Genomic DNA, 16217 nt, shown 5'->3' with positions numbered 1-16217 from the left:
CAGAAGCACTGATATTAATTTTTTTAATTAATTTTTTAATTATGCTGAATTACATTACAATCTTTTACAAAATAAGCATATATTTTTCTTCATTATGTATGCTGTGAGAAGCATCTACAGTAGAAAATAGTAGTATATGTCTCCTATATAGAATGTGCAAAATGCATCAACTCAGGAATCAACCACTCAAAATCTGGCATGTTGGGTTTCCTTTTGGATGATGCTGTTCCCTCCAGATTAAGTCATCCTAGGGATAAAGGACAGTTTGGCATGTTCTGGAAGTAAATACTTCAAACGGAGTAATTCAAAGTGTTCTAGAGGTAATGTTGCAAGTAAAACAATTTCAGAACTCACCCCCAGCTTTCCTTAAAATCCTTTCAGTTCAGATGAGTATTTTTTTAAAAATATAACCGAAGAAATTAAGACAAATGATGAGATTTGCAGTTAATAAGTGGGTCATTTTTTTAAAGAGCAACATTAGCTAAAGAAAATATGGATGTACATAGAAACTGCCAAGGCAGAGATGCCCATAAAAATGTTTTTAGAATTCAGGACCAGATCATATAATAGGGGGGTTACACTCAAGCATGCACTAATATAAAGAAATAGGATCTGGGTTTTCCCATCAGGAAAATAGAATTATCTCTCTGGCATAAATTTGGAATATTTATTTGAATACAGTGGGAGTTCAGGTTATATATAAAAGTCTTCAGAAAACAATCATGTTTCTCAGTTATCTTCTTATTTTTAAAAGTTAGCTTAAATAGTAAAATAGATCCACAAGGTATAACAAAACCCTGATATTCTATCCACTCTGAAGCAGCACTCCCACCCACTTCAGAGCATCTGAATGGAATTGCAGATTAAATTAAGATGCGTTTGCTAACTTTTTGATTCTGTTTAGAAGAGCACTGAGCAGGATAGATCAGTCCAAATGGCTTGTTTCTGTTTCAATGAATAGTTTTTAAAATTGTATTTGGTATTTTTTTTCTGTCACTAGGAGGCATCCAAGGTTTAAAACCTGCATTACAGCAGGTACTTCATAGCTAGTCCTCAGGAGGCTGATTTCCAATGTGAGAAAAAACAAGTCAATTTGCAACATTATTTTTACTGCAATTTATCATCATTAGATGATAGGAACTAAGGAACTAATTTAAGCACTCAGCAGCTTCATATCCCAAATTTTTACTCATGGGGATTTCTAAATTGCACTATTTTACTACTGGGGGCTGGAGGGGTGGGGAGGGAATGAAGGCGTTGTATTGTAATTGATGGACTGTTTCATAAATCCATTAATACCCTGTATTTACAGACCATACCACCTATATAAACTATTCCTTTTTCTGCCTTCTACTTCGTAAATCCTTTTTTCTTTCATTGATATACATTTTGTTCTCTCATTTAAGTTTAATGTAGATCTTTGTCAACATTATTAAGACTATTACTGGTATGACCTGTAAAATAAATTACTCTTCTTGACAACTGAAGAGGAAAGGTAAAAGGATGACGCAGATTATAGGAGCAAATTCAACAAGTCCCTTGAAAAGCAAATTAGAGACAATGAAAAAAACTCTTCAGGAGGAAATAGGTAGTTCATTTGTTCGAGGAAATGAAACTGATTTAAAAAATCAGTAATATGACAGCTATCAGTAAAAGTTGGATTTAGAAAGAGGGTAGAAGAGAGTGAACAGCAAAAGCAAAGCCTCAAAATACAGAAACAGGTGGCGATGCTACAATTATGAGAAAGACGGCACTCCATCAGATTTCCAATTTTCATTAAAAAGAGAAAGAGGGAGAATCTCTGGGCATTCCAAATGCTGTCCTTTTTGTAAGAAAGGTGTTGGAAGAAATGTCCATCTGGGTTCAGTTCCAAGTGGGGAGAAAGACACTGGAAACATGATGGCTGTTTGGAAAGTTGGTTTTTAATGGTGGACAGGACCACATGGTTTGAGATCCTAGGCAAAAAAAGGCACAGGGAGGTGTGTGTGTGTGTGTGTGTGTGTGTGTGTGTGTGTGTGAGAGAGAGAGAGAGAGAGAGAGAGAGAGAGAGAGAGAGAGAGAGAGAGAGAGATTTATACCCTCTGTTGGGCTTTGAATTTGAGCTTGTATTTGATTGGTTGTCAGACTCCCATGGGGCAAGGATCTAACTTTATAGGCTGTCTGTGTCCCAGGCTTGGTTGAGCTTTGCTGGGTGATGTAATCTTCCTAGGTGCCATGTGGTGAGATGGGTAGAGGGCTAATCCTATCATATCCTGAGGGCCATGTCTTAATCCCATCACTCTGGAGTTGAAGGGGGGGGCAGGGAATTGCAGGGAGCTGCTTTGTCTTTAAAACATATTTCTCCTTTTCTCAACCAGGGAAACATAATATTCTGCCTTTTTAATATTTCCTAAAATATTTCATTCTTCTAGGAGAGGGGTGGGTGCTAACTTCCTTCAAAGGTGTTCCTGTTTTTCAATGTTTTCTCTGGTGATTGAACAGGAAGGAGAGGTTTTTAAAGTCAAAAAGTCTTACTTTTAACAAAGAAGCAGGACAGTGATTGAGTAAGGCTATCATTTTAAAATAATTTTGTATTGTTTTGTCCAAGATGGATGAAAAAAATATGTAACAGTCCATAATTGTTACCCAGATTCCTAGTGTCTGGGGATTTTTTTAATGGTATGGGCCTGAAATTGATTGCAACCGAAATGTAATTTACTAAGGATTGGTATGTAATTTTTGTGTGTATTGTATTTACAGCAGTTTTTCTCAACCATAGCAACTTTAAGATATATGGACTTCAGTTGCTAAGGTTAAAAACACTGATTTACAGTGTTAAGCAAGGCTATAGATTTTCTTTTCTCTTACATTCTCAGTGGAACTTTTCTCTCTTAGAACAATCTTTGGTACTAAAGCAATAGAACACGTAGCAGCTTGGAAATAATGTTTTATCTTTTATTTTACACAAATTTATTGTGAGTTTGCCTAGTCTCATCTGGGAGTGGTTTGCAAAGTAGACACTCTGGCATTACATACTCAATTAAAATGAGGAAAAGTATTCATTTATGAGATTTAAAGCTTGTATTTCCCTCAAAAATGGCACTTCATAATTCCTTGATTTCTGCCTGAATTAATAATAATTAAAAATTGAAATTTCAATCCTACACAGGATACCTTACCAGAACCCCAAATTTATTAACTGAAAAAGAATCACTAGACTTAGTATACTAGTATCTCAAAATCAGGCAGATCTAGTTTAGTAGTTTAACTTGCTTAGTTGCCTAAAATACATAGTAGATTTTGTTCCCTGAGATGGTCAATCCTTACTTTATTCAATGTGCAATCAGACATAGATTATACGTTCAGGAACAATTTATAATTCCAAAATCATTGGTTCAGGACAGTGCTAAATTCAAGTAATTCAAAACTAGCATTATGTTGTTTTTTTAAAGCTGAGAATAATGTGCCAGGAAAACAACCTTGGCAAAGTGGGTCTATTTTTTTCCATTTCCACTGCAAACTATTTTTCTCATAACTCCACAGCTGTATTTTGGAGATGCAGTTTTGTTTTTTTATGGGGAAAAAAACTCAGATTTAGATTCTAGCCCTGTATGTCTCAACCTTGGCAGCTTGAAGATGTGTGGACTTCAATTCTCAGAATTTCCCAGTCAGTGACATTTCTCTAGCCTCTTGAGAATCTTGGAGACCTTATGTATAGGCAGGCACAAAATGAGATAACTCACCACAGCCAGCTTGTCATGGCCAACTTGCCATGGCCAACTCAATGCAGCCAACTCACCATGGACAACTCGCTGCAAGACAATTTAACAATTCATTTAATTATATAAACTAAATTAAAAATAATTTTAATTTTTGTCATTCATATTTTATTCTGTCCCTCCTTTTGCATTCTTTCTTTAATGATTCTATTCCACCATTTCTTTGATATCAGTGTAACTCTTGTCCTGCAGTGAGTTGTCCCACAGCAAATTGGCCATGGCGAGTTCTCCCACAGTGAGTTGGCCACAGAAAGTAGGCCAGGGCGAGTTGGCCATAGGCAACACTGAACTAGATGAACAAGTTCAGCTTTGTTATAAAGCTTCATCCTTTTTCTCTTCTACAATGTGGGATTCTTTTCATGACAAATGTAACACTAGAAGTGCTGCCCAGACATGTAAAAAGAAATAAAATGGAAAAGGATATTGTAATAGAACCTGCTCTAAGTGCAAATTACAGCTATAGCCTGGGTGGCAGCTTTGCCAGCCTGCAATATCTTACTGGAAGATTGTAAAAATAATAAAGAAGAAATAGTTTTCCCCTTCAAAATTTGAAAATCATACCTTGCTGTACATGATATTACCCAATCTTTTATAATGATCCTTCTGATCACAGAACTTACTGTTCTGGGAGACATGAGAGAAATTAGAAAATTCTATGGGAAAAGCATTAAGTATATGAAGATAATGAAATTGGGTATGCTTCTTTTCATATCTTCTGAAGAGGTTGATTGGTAGATGTTTTTTAAACTGTTCCACTTTTGTTCTCTATAATAGACTTTGGCCTCTTCATATATTTTGAATCAGTGCAGTTTTGAATTAACTATATTATGTAACTAGACAATCTGTGCCCTGCTGAGTCATCGTTTTAGAGATATTTCCTTAGCGATGTAGGAAGTTAGCATCTACCCCTTTCCTGAAAGAATGAAATATTTTAGGAAATATTAAAAAGGCAGAATATTATATTTCCCTGGATGAGAAATGGAGAAACATGTTTTAAAGACAAAGCACCTTCCTGCCTCCCCACCTCCCCCACACACCTTTGTTAATGGGCCAGAGGCAGAAACTCAATCCTTTGTCAAAGGACCATTATCTGCAACACAATAGGACCCATCTAGGACAGAAACTCACTACATGGCACCTGGGAAGATTACATCAACCAGCAAGGCTAGCTAAGACCCCCACCCCTTGGAAGTCTGACAACCAATCAGGATACTCTTTCTGGGCCCCAGGAAGTTCAAAGCCGGAGAGAGCATAAAACCCGGGGACTTGCTGTATCTCGCCCCTTTTCTGTTCAGGAACTCAAGCCGTGTGATCCTGTCCACCATTGAACAATCTTTCCAAGCAGTCACCATGTTTCCAGTGTCTTTTTCCCCACTTGGAGCTGAATCCATAAGGATATTTCTTCCTTCAGCTAAATGAACAGATGTTGGTGGGGGGGGAGGAAGCACTGGAGCAGGAACAACTTCCAACTTTCTGTTGCCTTCCTCATTGAGTTTCCTTGTGGTAGTCTGTCAGGAAGCATCAGAAATTTCCTTCCTTCCTTCCTTCCTTCCTTCCTTCCTTCCTTCCTTCCTTCCTCCCTCCCTCCCTCCCTCCCTCCCTCCCAGATTCAGGACAAAGATCTGTGGCATTCCAGCCATTACTCCAAGATGAAGTAATGTCATTAATCTGGCACAATTTGTTTGCAACAACCCTTTGCTTTTAGTTTTGCTGCTATGTAGGATTTCAGAAATACAGAAGTTTAAATAAATTAATAAGACATAACTAGGGGAAATTAATATTTTCATCTTGTTAATACAAAAATATTAACATTTGAAATTTATGCAAACATTTTATGACATGCTCAGGGCACTTCACATCTGTATACTCCCCCCCCCCCCGACACACACACACACATTGTGAATGGTCTCTCACAGAATCAGGGTTGAAGCACAGAGATAATGCTTGCCTTAGGTTGCCTCTGGAAAAAAGAAATAGGAAAATATTTCCATATTGCCACCAAGGTAATTGCATGGACACCAGGTTTACAACTTGATTCAGGGGTGGGTTTTTTTTCCAAATTTTTATTTATTTTTTTAGCATAAAACATAAAATACATCTTTTTAGAGCAGGGATTTGGTCCGTCTTAAAATAAGTACAATTATTCACATTCCCTCAATCAATTTTGTTCCAAATTTTAAAATCTTTAAGAAGAAAAAAAAAAGAATATAAAAAAAAGACAAAATTCTTATTCTAAACATTTATCATTCTACTATAACACCCAAAATTCTAAACAATAAACACCGTTCTAAATCTTTCTCATTTTAACAATTAATATTTCATATATATTCCTCAATCCTAAGACCCATTGCCTCAAAACTATATTTTATTTCTCTTAAATGACAACAGATATCCAATTCTTGACAAAAAGTATTTTCCTCCTCTCTTAAAATCATTTTGAAATAAATCAACATTTCTTTCTATATTTTATTACTTCCAAAATATTTTACCTTAATACTTCAAATTTATTTTCAAATTCTATTAGACCAGCTGTTTAACTGATTCATGATTTAAATATCTATTTCCCAGTTATAATTTCCAATATTCCTTTCTCCATTTATTAACTGGTTCACAGTTCAATTACTATTCTCCAATAATGTCTCTTCCACTTCCTCCTAGATTTATTTTTGAGCTGGTTCGCATCTTAATCAGCTGCTTTCCAGCATTGATTCAGGGGTGTTTTTGTTTTGAGTGATAAGATTTGACCACAGTGACATCAGTACTACCGGTAGGAATACTGTTGTTGCACAAGAGCATAAAGTTTAAAATGAAAAATATGGAGAAACAACACCAGCTAAAAAAACAAGACACCACACAAGGGATCTGTCACCCACTCTAATCCATAGCATGGGAAAATATTCAGATTTTGAGGGCTTGTTTAAATAGGGTCTGGTGGGAAAGACATAAATTTCATGGGAAACATTATTCCCGAAGGCAGAGACAAGGGCAGACAAAACTTTCTTCTTATGTCCCATCAGACGATAATGTTTAATCAGAGATCCAGAAAATACAATTTCAGTCAATATGTACGGAATGGGCTACAAGGAAAGGTTATCCCTCACATTATCAGGCTCCATGTCATGAATTTTATAGGGGATAATGAGTAATTGCATTCTGAAGTCTACTAGTAATAGGTGTAGCTTACAAAGTAAAAGTGTTACATGGCTATAACATGTTCTGCTCACAGTAGCTCATGAAGTAAAGGTGTTACATGGCTATAACATGTTCTGCTCACAGCTACCTGTGGTACTGAATCTTGGGCCTACTACTTCTAAGAATTTTTGAAGGGCAGCCCCATGTAGAGCACATTGCAATATTATGGATGCAAGGTTACCATAGCTTGCATAGCTTGAGTGACAGTCTGGAAAAGCCTCTTGGTCCATATATAGGCACAACTGACACAGTAAATGAACCTTTCTAAGCCACCCACTACTCACAATTTAGCTACAGTCCTGAATAGGTAGAAGTACCTCCCTATTCAGGGCTAAAGAATATCTAAGCACTCCAGACTCAGGAGGCCCAGCCATACAGTCTTGTCAGGGTTGAACTAAGCCTACTTCTGCCTGTCTAGACCAGGGGATCTCCAAACTTGGTAACTTTAAGACTTGTGGATTTCAACTCCTAGAATTTCCCAGCCAGCCATGGGAGTTGAAATCCATAAGTCTTAAAGTTGCCAAGTTTGGAGATCCTTGTTCTAGACCAGTGGTTCCCAACCTTTTTTTGGCCATGCCCCACCTAAGCATCTCTAAAATCCTTATGCCCCCCCCCCCGACATATAATTCTTACTATTCAAAAAGTGTACTCCTACTCACGCGGAGGAAGCCTAAAAGGCCATTAACTTGGTTTAAACAAGGTTCCAAAGAACATGGCATCCATAAAAGAGAAAAATAAAAGAACAAAAGACAGTAGAAGTACTGAGGAACTTAAAAAATATGAAGGGATATGAAAAAACAGCAAATAAAGTTTCAAAACATATAATAGAGAACTGAAATGCATAAATATAAAATAATTTTAATGAAAGCCTTTTTTGTAATACTTTGATCATATTAATTACTATACATATTAAAATAAAGGTACCTAACAAATTCAAAATACAATTTGAGCTCACCTCAAGATCATATTTAGAACGCAATCCTATGCATGTCTACTCAGAAGTAAGTACCATTGTCTTCTAAACCCTTGTCATGGACAGATCATTCGCTCCTCCAACTAGACTTTCCTACCGCCGTCCCCCGCCGCAGGGAGACGGAGCCAACTAGATGGTTCCGTCCCAGGCGCCTGATGGAACCCGAAAGGTTCCTGACGGAGCTTGGGCCGTGCCCTGAGACCCTAACACACAACTCGACTGAAGAGCTGGTGGCCGCCTGGGAAAGGGCGGCCGCTGGAGCTTTGGACCGCGTCGTGCCTTTGCGGCCTCTGACCCGATGCCGATCTCAACTGGCTCCTTGGTTTTCTGAGGAGCTGAGAGAGATGAAGCGTCGGAAAAGACGCCTAGAGAGCATTTGGAGGACTAGTCAATCCGATTCCGACCGGACACAGGTGAGGTCTTATATCAAGACCTACCTAGTGGCGATAAAAGCGGCAAAGTCTAACCACTTTTCCGCTCTTATCGCATCTGCAGAGAACCGCCCAGCCGCCTTGTTTAGGGTGACCCACTCCCTCCTCCGGGGGGGAGTGCGGGAAGATCCCTTGCAGGGTCGCGCTGAGGATTTTGTGCAATTCCTGCACGATAAAATCGCTCGGATTCGGGATGGCTTGGACTCCGACTGGATGAGTCCACGGGAGGAGACGAGGGCAGGTCTTGAGAATGTTACCTGGGAGGAGTTTGATCCTGTGACTCCCGAGGATGTGGACAGGGTTCTGGGTAAGATTAGTGCCGCCACGTGTTTATTGGACCCGTGTCCCTCCTGGTTGGTGCTGGCCTCCCGGGAGGTTACACGAGGCTGGCTCCAGGGGATTATAAGTGCTTCTCTGAGTGAGGGTGCCTTTCCTGCCGCCTTGAAAGAGGCGGTAGTGAGGCCCCTCCTCAAGAAGCCTTCCCTGGACCCGGCTGAATTGGCCAACTATCGTCCAGTCTCCAACCTTCGTTTTGTGGCGAAGGTTGTTGAGAGCGTGGTGGCACGACAACTTCCCCGGCACCTGGATGAAGCTATCTATCTGGACCCGTACCAGTCGGGCTTCAGGCAGGGGTACAGCACTGAAACGGCATTGGTCGCGTTGGTGGATGATCTCTGGAGGGCTCGGGACAGGGGCTGCTCCTCTGTCCTAGTCCTATTAGACCTCTCGGCGGCTTTTGATACGATCGACCATGGTATCATGCTGCAGCGGTTGAGGGGGTTAGGAATAGGGGGCACCGTTTTGCGGTGGTTCTCCTCCTTCCTCTCCGACCGCTCGCAGTTTGTGTTGGCAGGGGGACAGAGGTCGACCTCGAGGCATCTCGCATGGGGAGTGCCGCAAGGGTCGGTCCTCTCGCCTCTCCTGTTCAACATTTATGTGAAGCCGCTGGGTGAGATCATCCGTGGTTTTGGGGTGAAGTGTCATCTGTACGCTGACGATACTCAGCTGTACATCTCCACCCCAGACCACCCCAACGATGCCCTTGATGTGATGTCCCGCTGCCTGGAGGCCGTGCGGGCCTGGATGGGGAGGAACAGGCTCAGACTCAACCCCTCCAAGACCGAGTGGCTGTGGCTTCCGGCCCCCCGATATAGTCAGCAGGTGCCATCGCTGACTATTGGGGGTGAATCCTTGCCCCCCACAGAGAGGGCTCGCAATCTGGGTGTCCTCCTGGACGCACGGCTGTCTTTAGAAGAGCACATGACGGCCGTGGCCAGGGGGGCCTTTTATCAGGTTCGCCTGATTCGCCAGTTGCAGCCCTTTCTGGATCGGGACGCCTTGCGCACGGTCACTCACGCCCTTGTCACCTCCCGGTTGGACTATTGTAATGCTCTCTACATGGGGCTCCCCTTGAAGAGCACTCAGAGGCTCCAACTGGTCCAGAATGCGGCCGCGCGGGTGGTTATGGGTGCAACCCATTGCGCCCACGTGACACCCTTCCTGCGTGAGCTGCACTGGCTCCCAGTGGTCTTCCGGGTGCGATTCAAGGTGTTGGTTACCACCTTTAAAGCGCTCCATGGCATAGGACCCGGGTACCTTCGAGACCGACTTCTGCCACCAATAGCCTCCCACCGACCAGTCCGCTCCCACAGAGAGGGTCTCCTCCGGGTGCCATCAGCCAAGTTATGTCGGCTGGCGACACCCAGGGGGAGGGCCTTCTCTGTGGGAGCCCCAGCCCTGTGGAATGAACTGCCCCCCGAAATACGAAAGATTTCCGACCTCCGGGTGTTTCGCTGCGCTCTGAAGACCCTGTTGTTCCGCCAGGCAGGGCTATTAACATAACGTTTTAAATTGGGGTATTTTAAATTTCTGGGATTTTAATTGGAGCCTAATTATTTAATGATTTTAAATTTTAAATTGTTGTCGTGTTTTCTGTGTTTTTTAAATAGGCTGTACACCGCCCTGAGTCCTTCGGGAGAAGGGCGGTATAGAAATAAAATTATTTATTTATTTATTTATTTATTTACTCCTGGGAAAATGTTTTGCAACTTTAGAATTGCAACTTTAGTCTACTTAAGTTAGTGAGATGCTTGTGCTTGATGCCTGCTGCAGAGAGATTTTATATTAGGCTCCAATTTAGTCAGCTTTATTCTCAAGCCTCCTCGTTCAGTGATATCCAGTCAATTTCTTTTCAAATAATTTACAGCACTAAAGCCACATTCAGCTAAATATGAAGATGGGAACAGTAACAGCAATTTTCTTGCAAAGTAGGTTGAATTTGGGTATTTAGTTTCTGTTTCATCACAAAGCCATACCATCGCTTCCTTTATATTGAATAAAGTTTTAAATGATTCATTGTTTTGCATTTCCGAGAGTTCTTCTTGGTACTGCATTGAAACATCAGATAGATCCACCAGCACTGGTTGTACTACCCATGTTGGAAAATCAATTTGTTTTAAATCAGAAAATCTTTCTTTCAAATCAGAGGCCAATATTTTCAGATGATCCACAATGACAAGTACAGCAGCATCAGTCACCTCACATTTTTTTAGCCAATAAACATGTCAAAATTTTTGTCAGAAATATGTTTTTGATATAACTCTATAAATATAATGAAGCCAAATATCTTCACCTTTGCATCAACAAGAGTTTTATTTGTACCTTGAAGTTGTTTATTCAACATATTCAGTTTTTCAAAGATATCTGCTAAATAACTCACAAATGCTTTACCATCAACGGTTAGCAGCTTCTTCATTTCAGGCTTGTCACTTAAAAAGTCACTAAGAACATCAAATAGTTCCATGAATCTTTTCAAACAATTTCCCTTTGAGAGCCACCTTACCTCAGTGTGAAATACAAGTCTCACATGGTCTGCATTTTTATCTTCACAAAATTGCTTGAAGAGACGCTCACATTTGGCATTAGCTTTGATAGCATTGATACATTTTATAACTGATTTTACCTCATTAAGAACAGGTGTAATATTTTTGGATACTAAGTTCTCTCTGTGAATAACACTGTGCACAAGAAGCATTTCTGGATTCCCATCTTTCATCAATTTTAAGCAGCCATTTTTCTTGCCAATCATAACAGCAGCGCTATCTGCAGCACAAGATATTATGTTTTCCATTGATATATTATTGACATCTAAGTAATTTTTTATCTTATTATATATAAGTAGTGGTTGTGATGGTCTCTAATGATTTGCAGAATAATATTGCTTCAGCAAATTCACCTTTATCAATATATCTTTCATAGGTTAGCAATACAGCCTCATTGTCTCTCAGAGTTGATTCATCCATTTGTACTGAGAATTTTCTTGATTTCAGTTTTTCAACAAGTTGTGTTTCAATATCTTCACCCATTTCATGTATTCTTCTGCTAACAGTATTGTTACTGAGTGGCATGGATTTCACATCTTTATCATCTTTTTCCAGAACTGTTTTAAGAAATGCTGATATTGATGGTTTAATTAAATCCTTCCCTATAGTATGATTTTTTTCCAGCTTTAGCAATGAGTAAAGAAATTTCATAACTACCCTCAAGAGTACGACTGACAGTAACAGTTTATGCAGTGAACAGAGACTTTATTGTTTATCTTTTTTCAAACTTCTCCCTTAAAGACTTGATGTAATTTAAATCTGAATTTACGTACACACTATGTTTCGCCTTCAAATGCACCTCAAGACGACCTCGTTTCATTAATTCGTTGGTCAAACATTGTTGGCATAAGAGGCAGAAAGGTGGACCGTTCATCATGGGGAGCGGGTATGAAGCCAAGTTTCAAATATTTGTGGGAATACTGACGAACTTTTTTCTTGCTTGCACTACTCATTTTATGCCTAGGGTTTGTGACTAAAAGAAATAACTGTGAGAAAAACTTATGATATTATTAAAAGAAATAACTATTTAGAGAAGATGGCGCAGAAAGAGGGAAATTTAAAAAACATTCTTAGCTTAATTTGTGAATAATAAGCTTGTCATGAATGAAAGGGGGGTTGTAACCTATGACCCCCCCTACTCGCCCACTTGGTTTGAACCTGCAGCTTAGTGGGGAAATGCTTTGGTAGTTGAGTAGGTGGAGGTGAATCACACAAGCCTGGCATATGTGGCCCAGCCGCAGATTGCTCTGAGAGGAAAGTCTTGTAAAACACGACCTGGAAAAACACAGACTAAAAATAACTGTAAATCTAATAATTTCTTACTTAAACTTGGGTCCTGGTTCTGTATCCTCACTGCTGGGCTTCCCCCAGAAGCCATTCCCTCTGTCAGCTCTCCCTGCAATCACCCAGCAGCAAAGCCCACAGGAAAAAGAGAGAGAGACTGCCAGTCCTATGATCTTTAGTGGGAACACATCTGATTGTCTTGCAGTTGCTCCCTCCTCTCCCCAGCTGGGATATCCTTTTCAGATCAGGCCCTAGAAAATGCACTTTAACAAAGACAACAATAGGTAAATGAAACACAGCCGTTTCATCACAAATATATAAGAACAATTAGCAGGCTTTTAAAAATTCAGTTAAGAGCTCATTTTCGAATTGCCCCCTTTAAAAATCAAATTGTCCCCCTGTGGGGCCTGGGCCCCATGTTGGGAACCACTGCTCTAGACTCACACAGCCTCAGACATGTGCAGGCCAAATTCCTTGTTAAAATTAATGTAGGTCAATTTCCACACCAATCTTTTTACTAATTTCTATAACTTTCCATTTTGATCTAATAATATACACAAAACATGGCAGGAGCTAGTGCTCCTTCTGTGAATAACATTACAGCTTGAATAAAAAGCTAAGTAAAAAATAATTAGCTAGTTATCAGAACAATGCTACTAAATCACAAATAGTTCAGAAATCAGAGGATTTTAAACTTCTTCAACTTTTGTGGCTTGATCTAACAACCTTATTTCATGTCTTCTGTACAGATAATCTTGTAACTATACCAATTCCCCTCTGCTTTCATGGTCAAGGTTATCTTTATTTCATCCCATGTCTTTGAGTGAACATTTGATTGCTGTGAACACTTGAGAAAAATGTTATTTTCTTCAAGGAAATAGTAATTTAAGTGGCAGTTGTGTCCAGCTATAGAGTTAGGATCCCTCAGGGCAGGAACAAAGCGATTCTTGGGAAAGCTGAATGGAGCTACAAATTAATAGCAGCCTTGAACTTTGGAAGGAAATGTGGATTTCTAATGGAAAGTGTGATAATGAATGCTCAAAAAAATTAAGTGGGTTGTTTGACTTAAACAGATTATGAAAGATATTGATTATAAGAATCATGTCTATCAAAAATCCGAAGTGATGTTGCTAGGTTCTCCAGTGATAAGATTAAAATTCATCCAGCCTGATCCAATTGTTTGACCAAAAGTAAAATGGTTATGGCAGGCAAAAGATATATGCAATAAAGGATGTATGCCAAGATCCAGGACCCGATGGGAAGCTAACCTGACTAATCAAGCACACTGGTCACTATCCCTTTCTGTTCATTGTTGAGACAAATAATACAACCAGAAAGGTTCTGGAAAAATGTTACAAAGGAGCTAGCTACATGTCACTTTCCGAAAGGCCTTGACCAACACGAAGGGAAAAGATCTAATGAACAGGTATCTGAGCATACTGCTCTGTTCACTTAGGCACAAAGCCTGCTGGGTGCCTTGGGCCAGTCATTCTCTCTCAGCCCTAGGAAGCAGGCAATGGCCAACCATTGTAATCTTGTAATACTGTAATCTTGCCAAGAAAACTGCAGGGACTAATCCAGGCAGTTGCCAGGAGTGAATACTGTGTTATTTCAATTACCATACTTTTTGGAATATAAAACGCACTCCCCCCCCAAAAAGAGGGTGGAAATGTTGGTGCATCTTATACACCGAATACAGCCATTTTTGGTCTCCCAAAGCCCCACCCTGCGCGTCCCATTTTTGTGAAAAATGGACCTGTTTTTCACAAAAACAGGGTGCGTAGAGGCTTTGGAAGGCCTGCAGAGTACTCCTGTGAGTTGGGGAGGGCAGAAATGTGCCCTTTTTTGCAAAAAACAGGCCCTTTTTGGCCACCCAAACCCACCAGGCATCGCATTCCCCCCCCCAGCCTCCAGGAGCACTCTGCAGGCCTCCCAAACCGTCTGCGCCAGAGGTGGGTTTCAACAGGTTCTGACCAGTTCTGGAGAACCGGTAGCAGAAATTTTAAGTAGTTCAGAGAACCGGTAGTAAAAATTCTGACTGGCCCCACCCCCATCTATTCTCTGCCTCTCAAGTCCCAGCTGATCGGGAGGAAATGAGGATTTTGCAGTAACCTTCCCTTGGAGTGGAGTGGGAATGGAGATTTTACAGTATCCTTCCCCTGCCATGCCCACCAAGCCACGCCCACCAAGTCATGCCATGCTCACCAAGCCACACCCACAGAACCGGTAGTAAAAAATTTTGAAACCCACCACTGCTCTGCGCACCCCGTTTTTGTGAAAAATGGGACACGCAGAGGGTTTGGGAGGCCTGCAGAATGCTCCTGGGGGCTGGGGAGGGTGAAAACTTTTTTTCTTGTTTACCTCTTCGAAATCTTGGTGCGTCTTATACACCAGTGCCTCTTATAGTCCAAAAAATACAGTACATGGGTTGATATTATAAAGATGCTTTAAGAGGAAGAAAAGAAATGACTATACTACTGGGAAGGCTCTGCATACACAGAATAGTCTTCCCTTTGCAACCAGCTAGGATCATCAACTGCTATCCTGAAACTATCCCAAATTATTATACAAAGTCAGCAATGCTACTCATAGGCTGTGGATGTGGACATTACAACAATGAATACTCTATCCCTTTTGATGACTTGTTGTTCATAAGTAAGTGGGTGGGTGAGCTTATATTGGAACACCATTCTGTCAAAACACTTGGATTCTATGGATGTCTCAGAAGGGTACTTTTCTCCCTTCTCAAGGATGTAAAGGAAACATATTGTGACAGTTGCTGTCTGGGTCAGCCCTTAATTTACAGTCTATATATATAAGCCCTCTATTGATCTATGACTAATTGCTTTGTCAGGAAAGGCTTAACTCCACCATGGTTATCATCCTGCAGCTGGCTAACTCTTTGCCTTGACAATATAATTAGAACTATATTCTATGCTATACTCAAGTTTAATGAAAAACTTTGATGAACCTTGGCTCCTATATTATACATGATAGGTAGATAGATTGACCTGTTGAAACACTTGACTTTTTGTAAAAAATGCAGCCTTCATTTCGAACCTACATAATGATTTAATAGCAGCCTTTTAGCCATTTTCAACAGGGCACTTTAGAATTTATTTCAATGTGGAGCAGCTGTTAACAGGCTCCTGGCATACCTTATTCAAACTTGTAAAAGCTGTTTACACAGTAATGGCTTATTATTTGTTTTTATCTGCTACTAAGTACTGAGGAAGGAGAAAGTGAATTTGGGCTAGAGAACCAATATATAAAATTGGAGATGTTTAGGCAAATGTTTTAAAATTAGTATATAAAATGGACCCATTTCCAAATGGCTAATGATGTCCTAAAATCTATTCCTGTACCACTTGGTTTTCTCCTTCCTTCACTACTTTGGATAACTTCTTTTCATATGCCTAGCTGAGGTATATTCTGTGGTAAGACATATTCTAATTTTCTATTTTTATCCTGACATTCAAGCAAAGGTTGCCTCCATTTATTGATCTTCCAATATCTGTTGCTAAGCAAGGCAGTTGTTAAGTGAATTGTGTGGTCATTGAACAACTCTGGCTTCTCCCATTGAGTTTTCTTGTTAGAAGCCAACTGGGAAGGTCACAAATGGTGAACACATGACCATGGGACAGTGCAACTGTCATAAATACATGCCAGTTGATAAGCCCCTGAATTTTGAACATGT

The 16217-nt window shown here is 40.2% G+C and overlaps 1 protein-coding gene across 1 annotated transcript; it reads right to left on the bottom strand.

The window, feature by feature from the left end:
- Positions 1–10902: 10902 nt before the first annotated feature.
- Positions 10903–11887, bottom strand: LOC117664343 (protein FAM200C-like). Its single transcript, XM_087890687.1, has 2 exons — positions 11590–11887; positions 10903–11456 (listed from the first exon to the last, which is right to left on the bottom strand). The coding sequence occupies exons 1-2, from the start codon at positions 11885–11887 to the stop codon at positions 10903–10905; spliced, it is 852 nt and encodes a 283-aa protein (XP_087746813.1).
- Positions 11888–16217: the final 4330 nt, after the last annotated feature.

The sequence above is a fragment of the Pantherophis guttatus genome, chromosome 3 (assembly GCF_059756535.1).
Source record: "Pantherophis guttatus breed Tessera chromosome 3, ASM5975653v1, whole genome shotgun sequence".
Taxonomy (NCBI): Eukaryota; Metazoa; Chordata; class Lepidosauria; order Squamata; family Colubridae; genus Pantherophis; species Pantherophis guttatus.
Note: the sequence above shows the minus strand (reverse complement) of the source record. Positions and strands in the feature narration are given on the sequence as shown.

What these genes read in the sequence shown, in the direction of transcription:
- LOC117664343 (XM_087890687.1), bottom strand. Translation starts at nt 11,887, where the DNA reads ATGAAATTTCTTTACTCATTGCTAAAGCTGGAAAAAAATCATACTATA. An exon ending in TGAAAGATATATTGATAAAG is followed by an intron (nt 11,457 to 11,589) that starts GTGAATTTGCTG and finishes CTTGTGCTGCAG; the next exon opens with ATAGCGCTGCTGTTATGATT.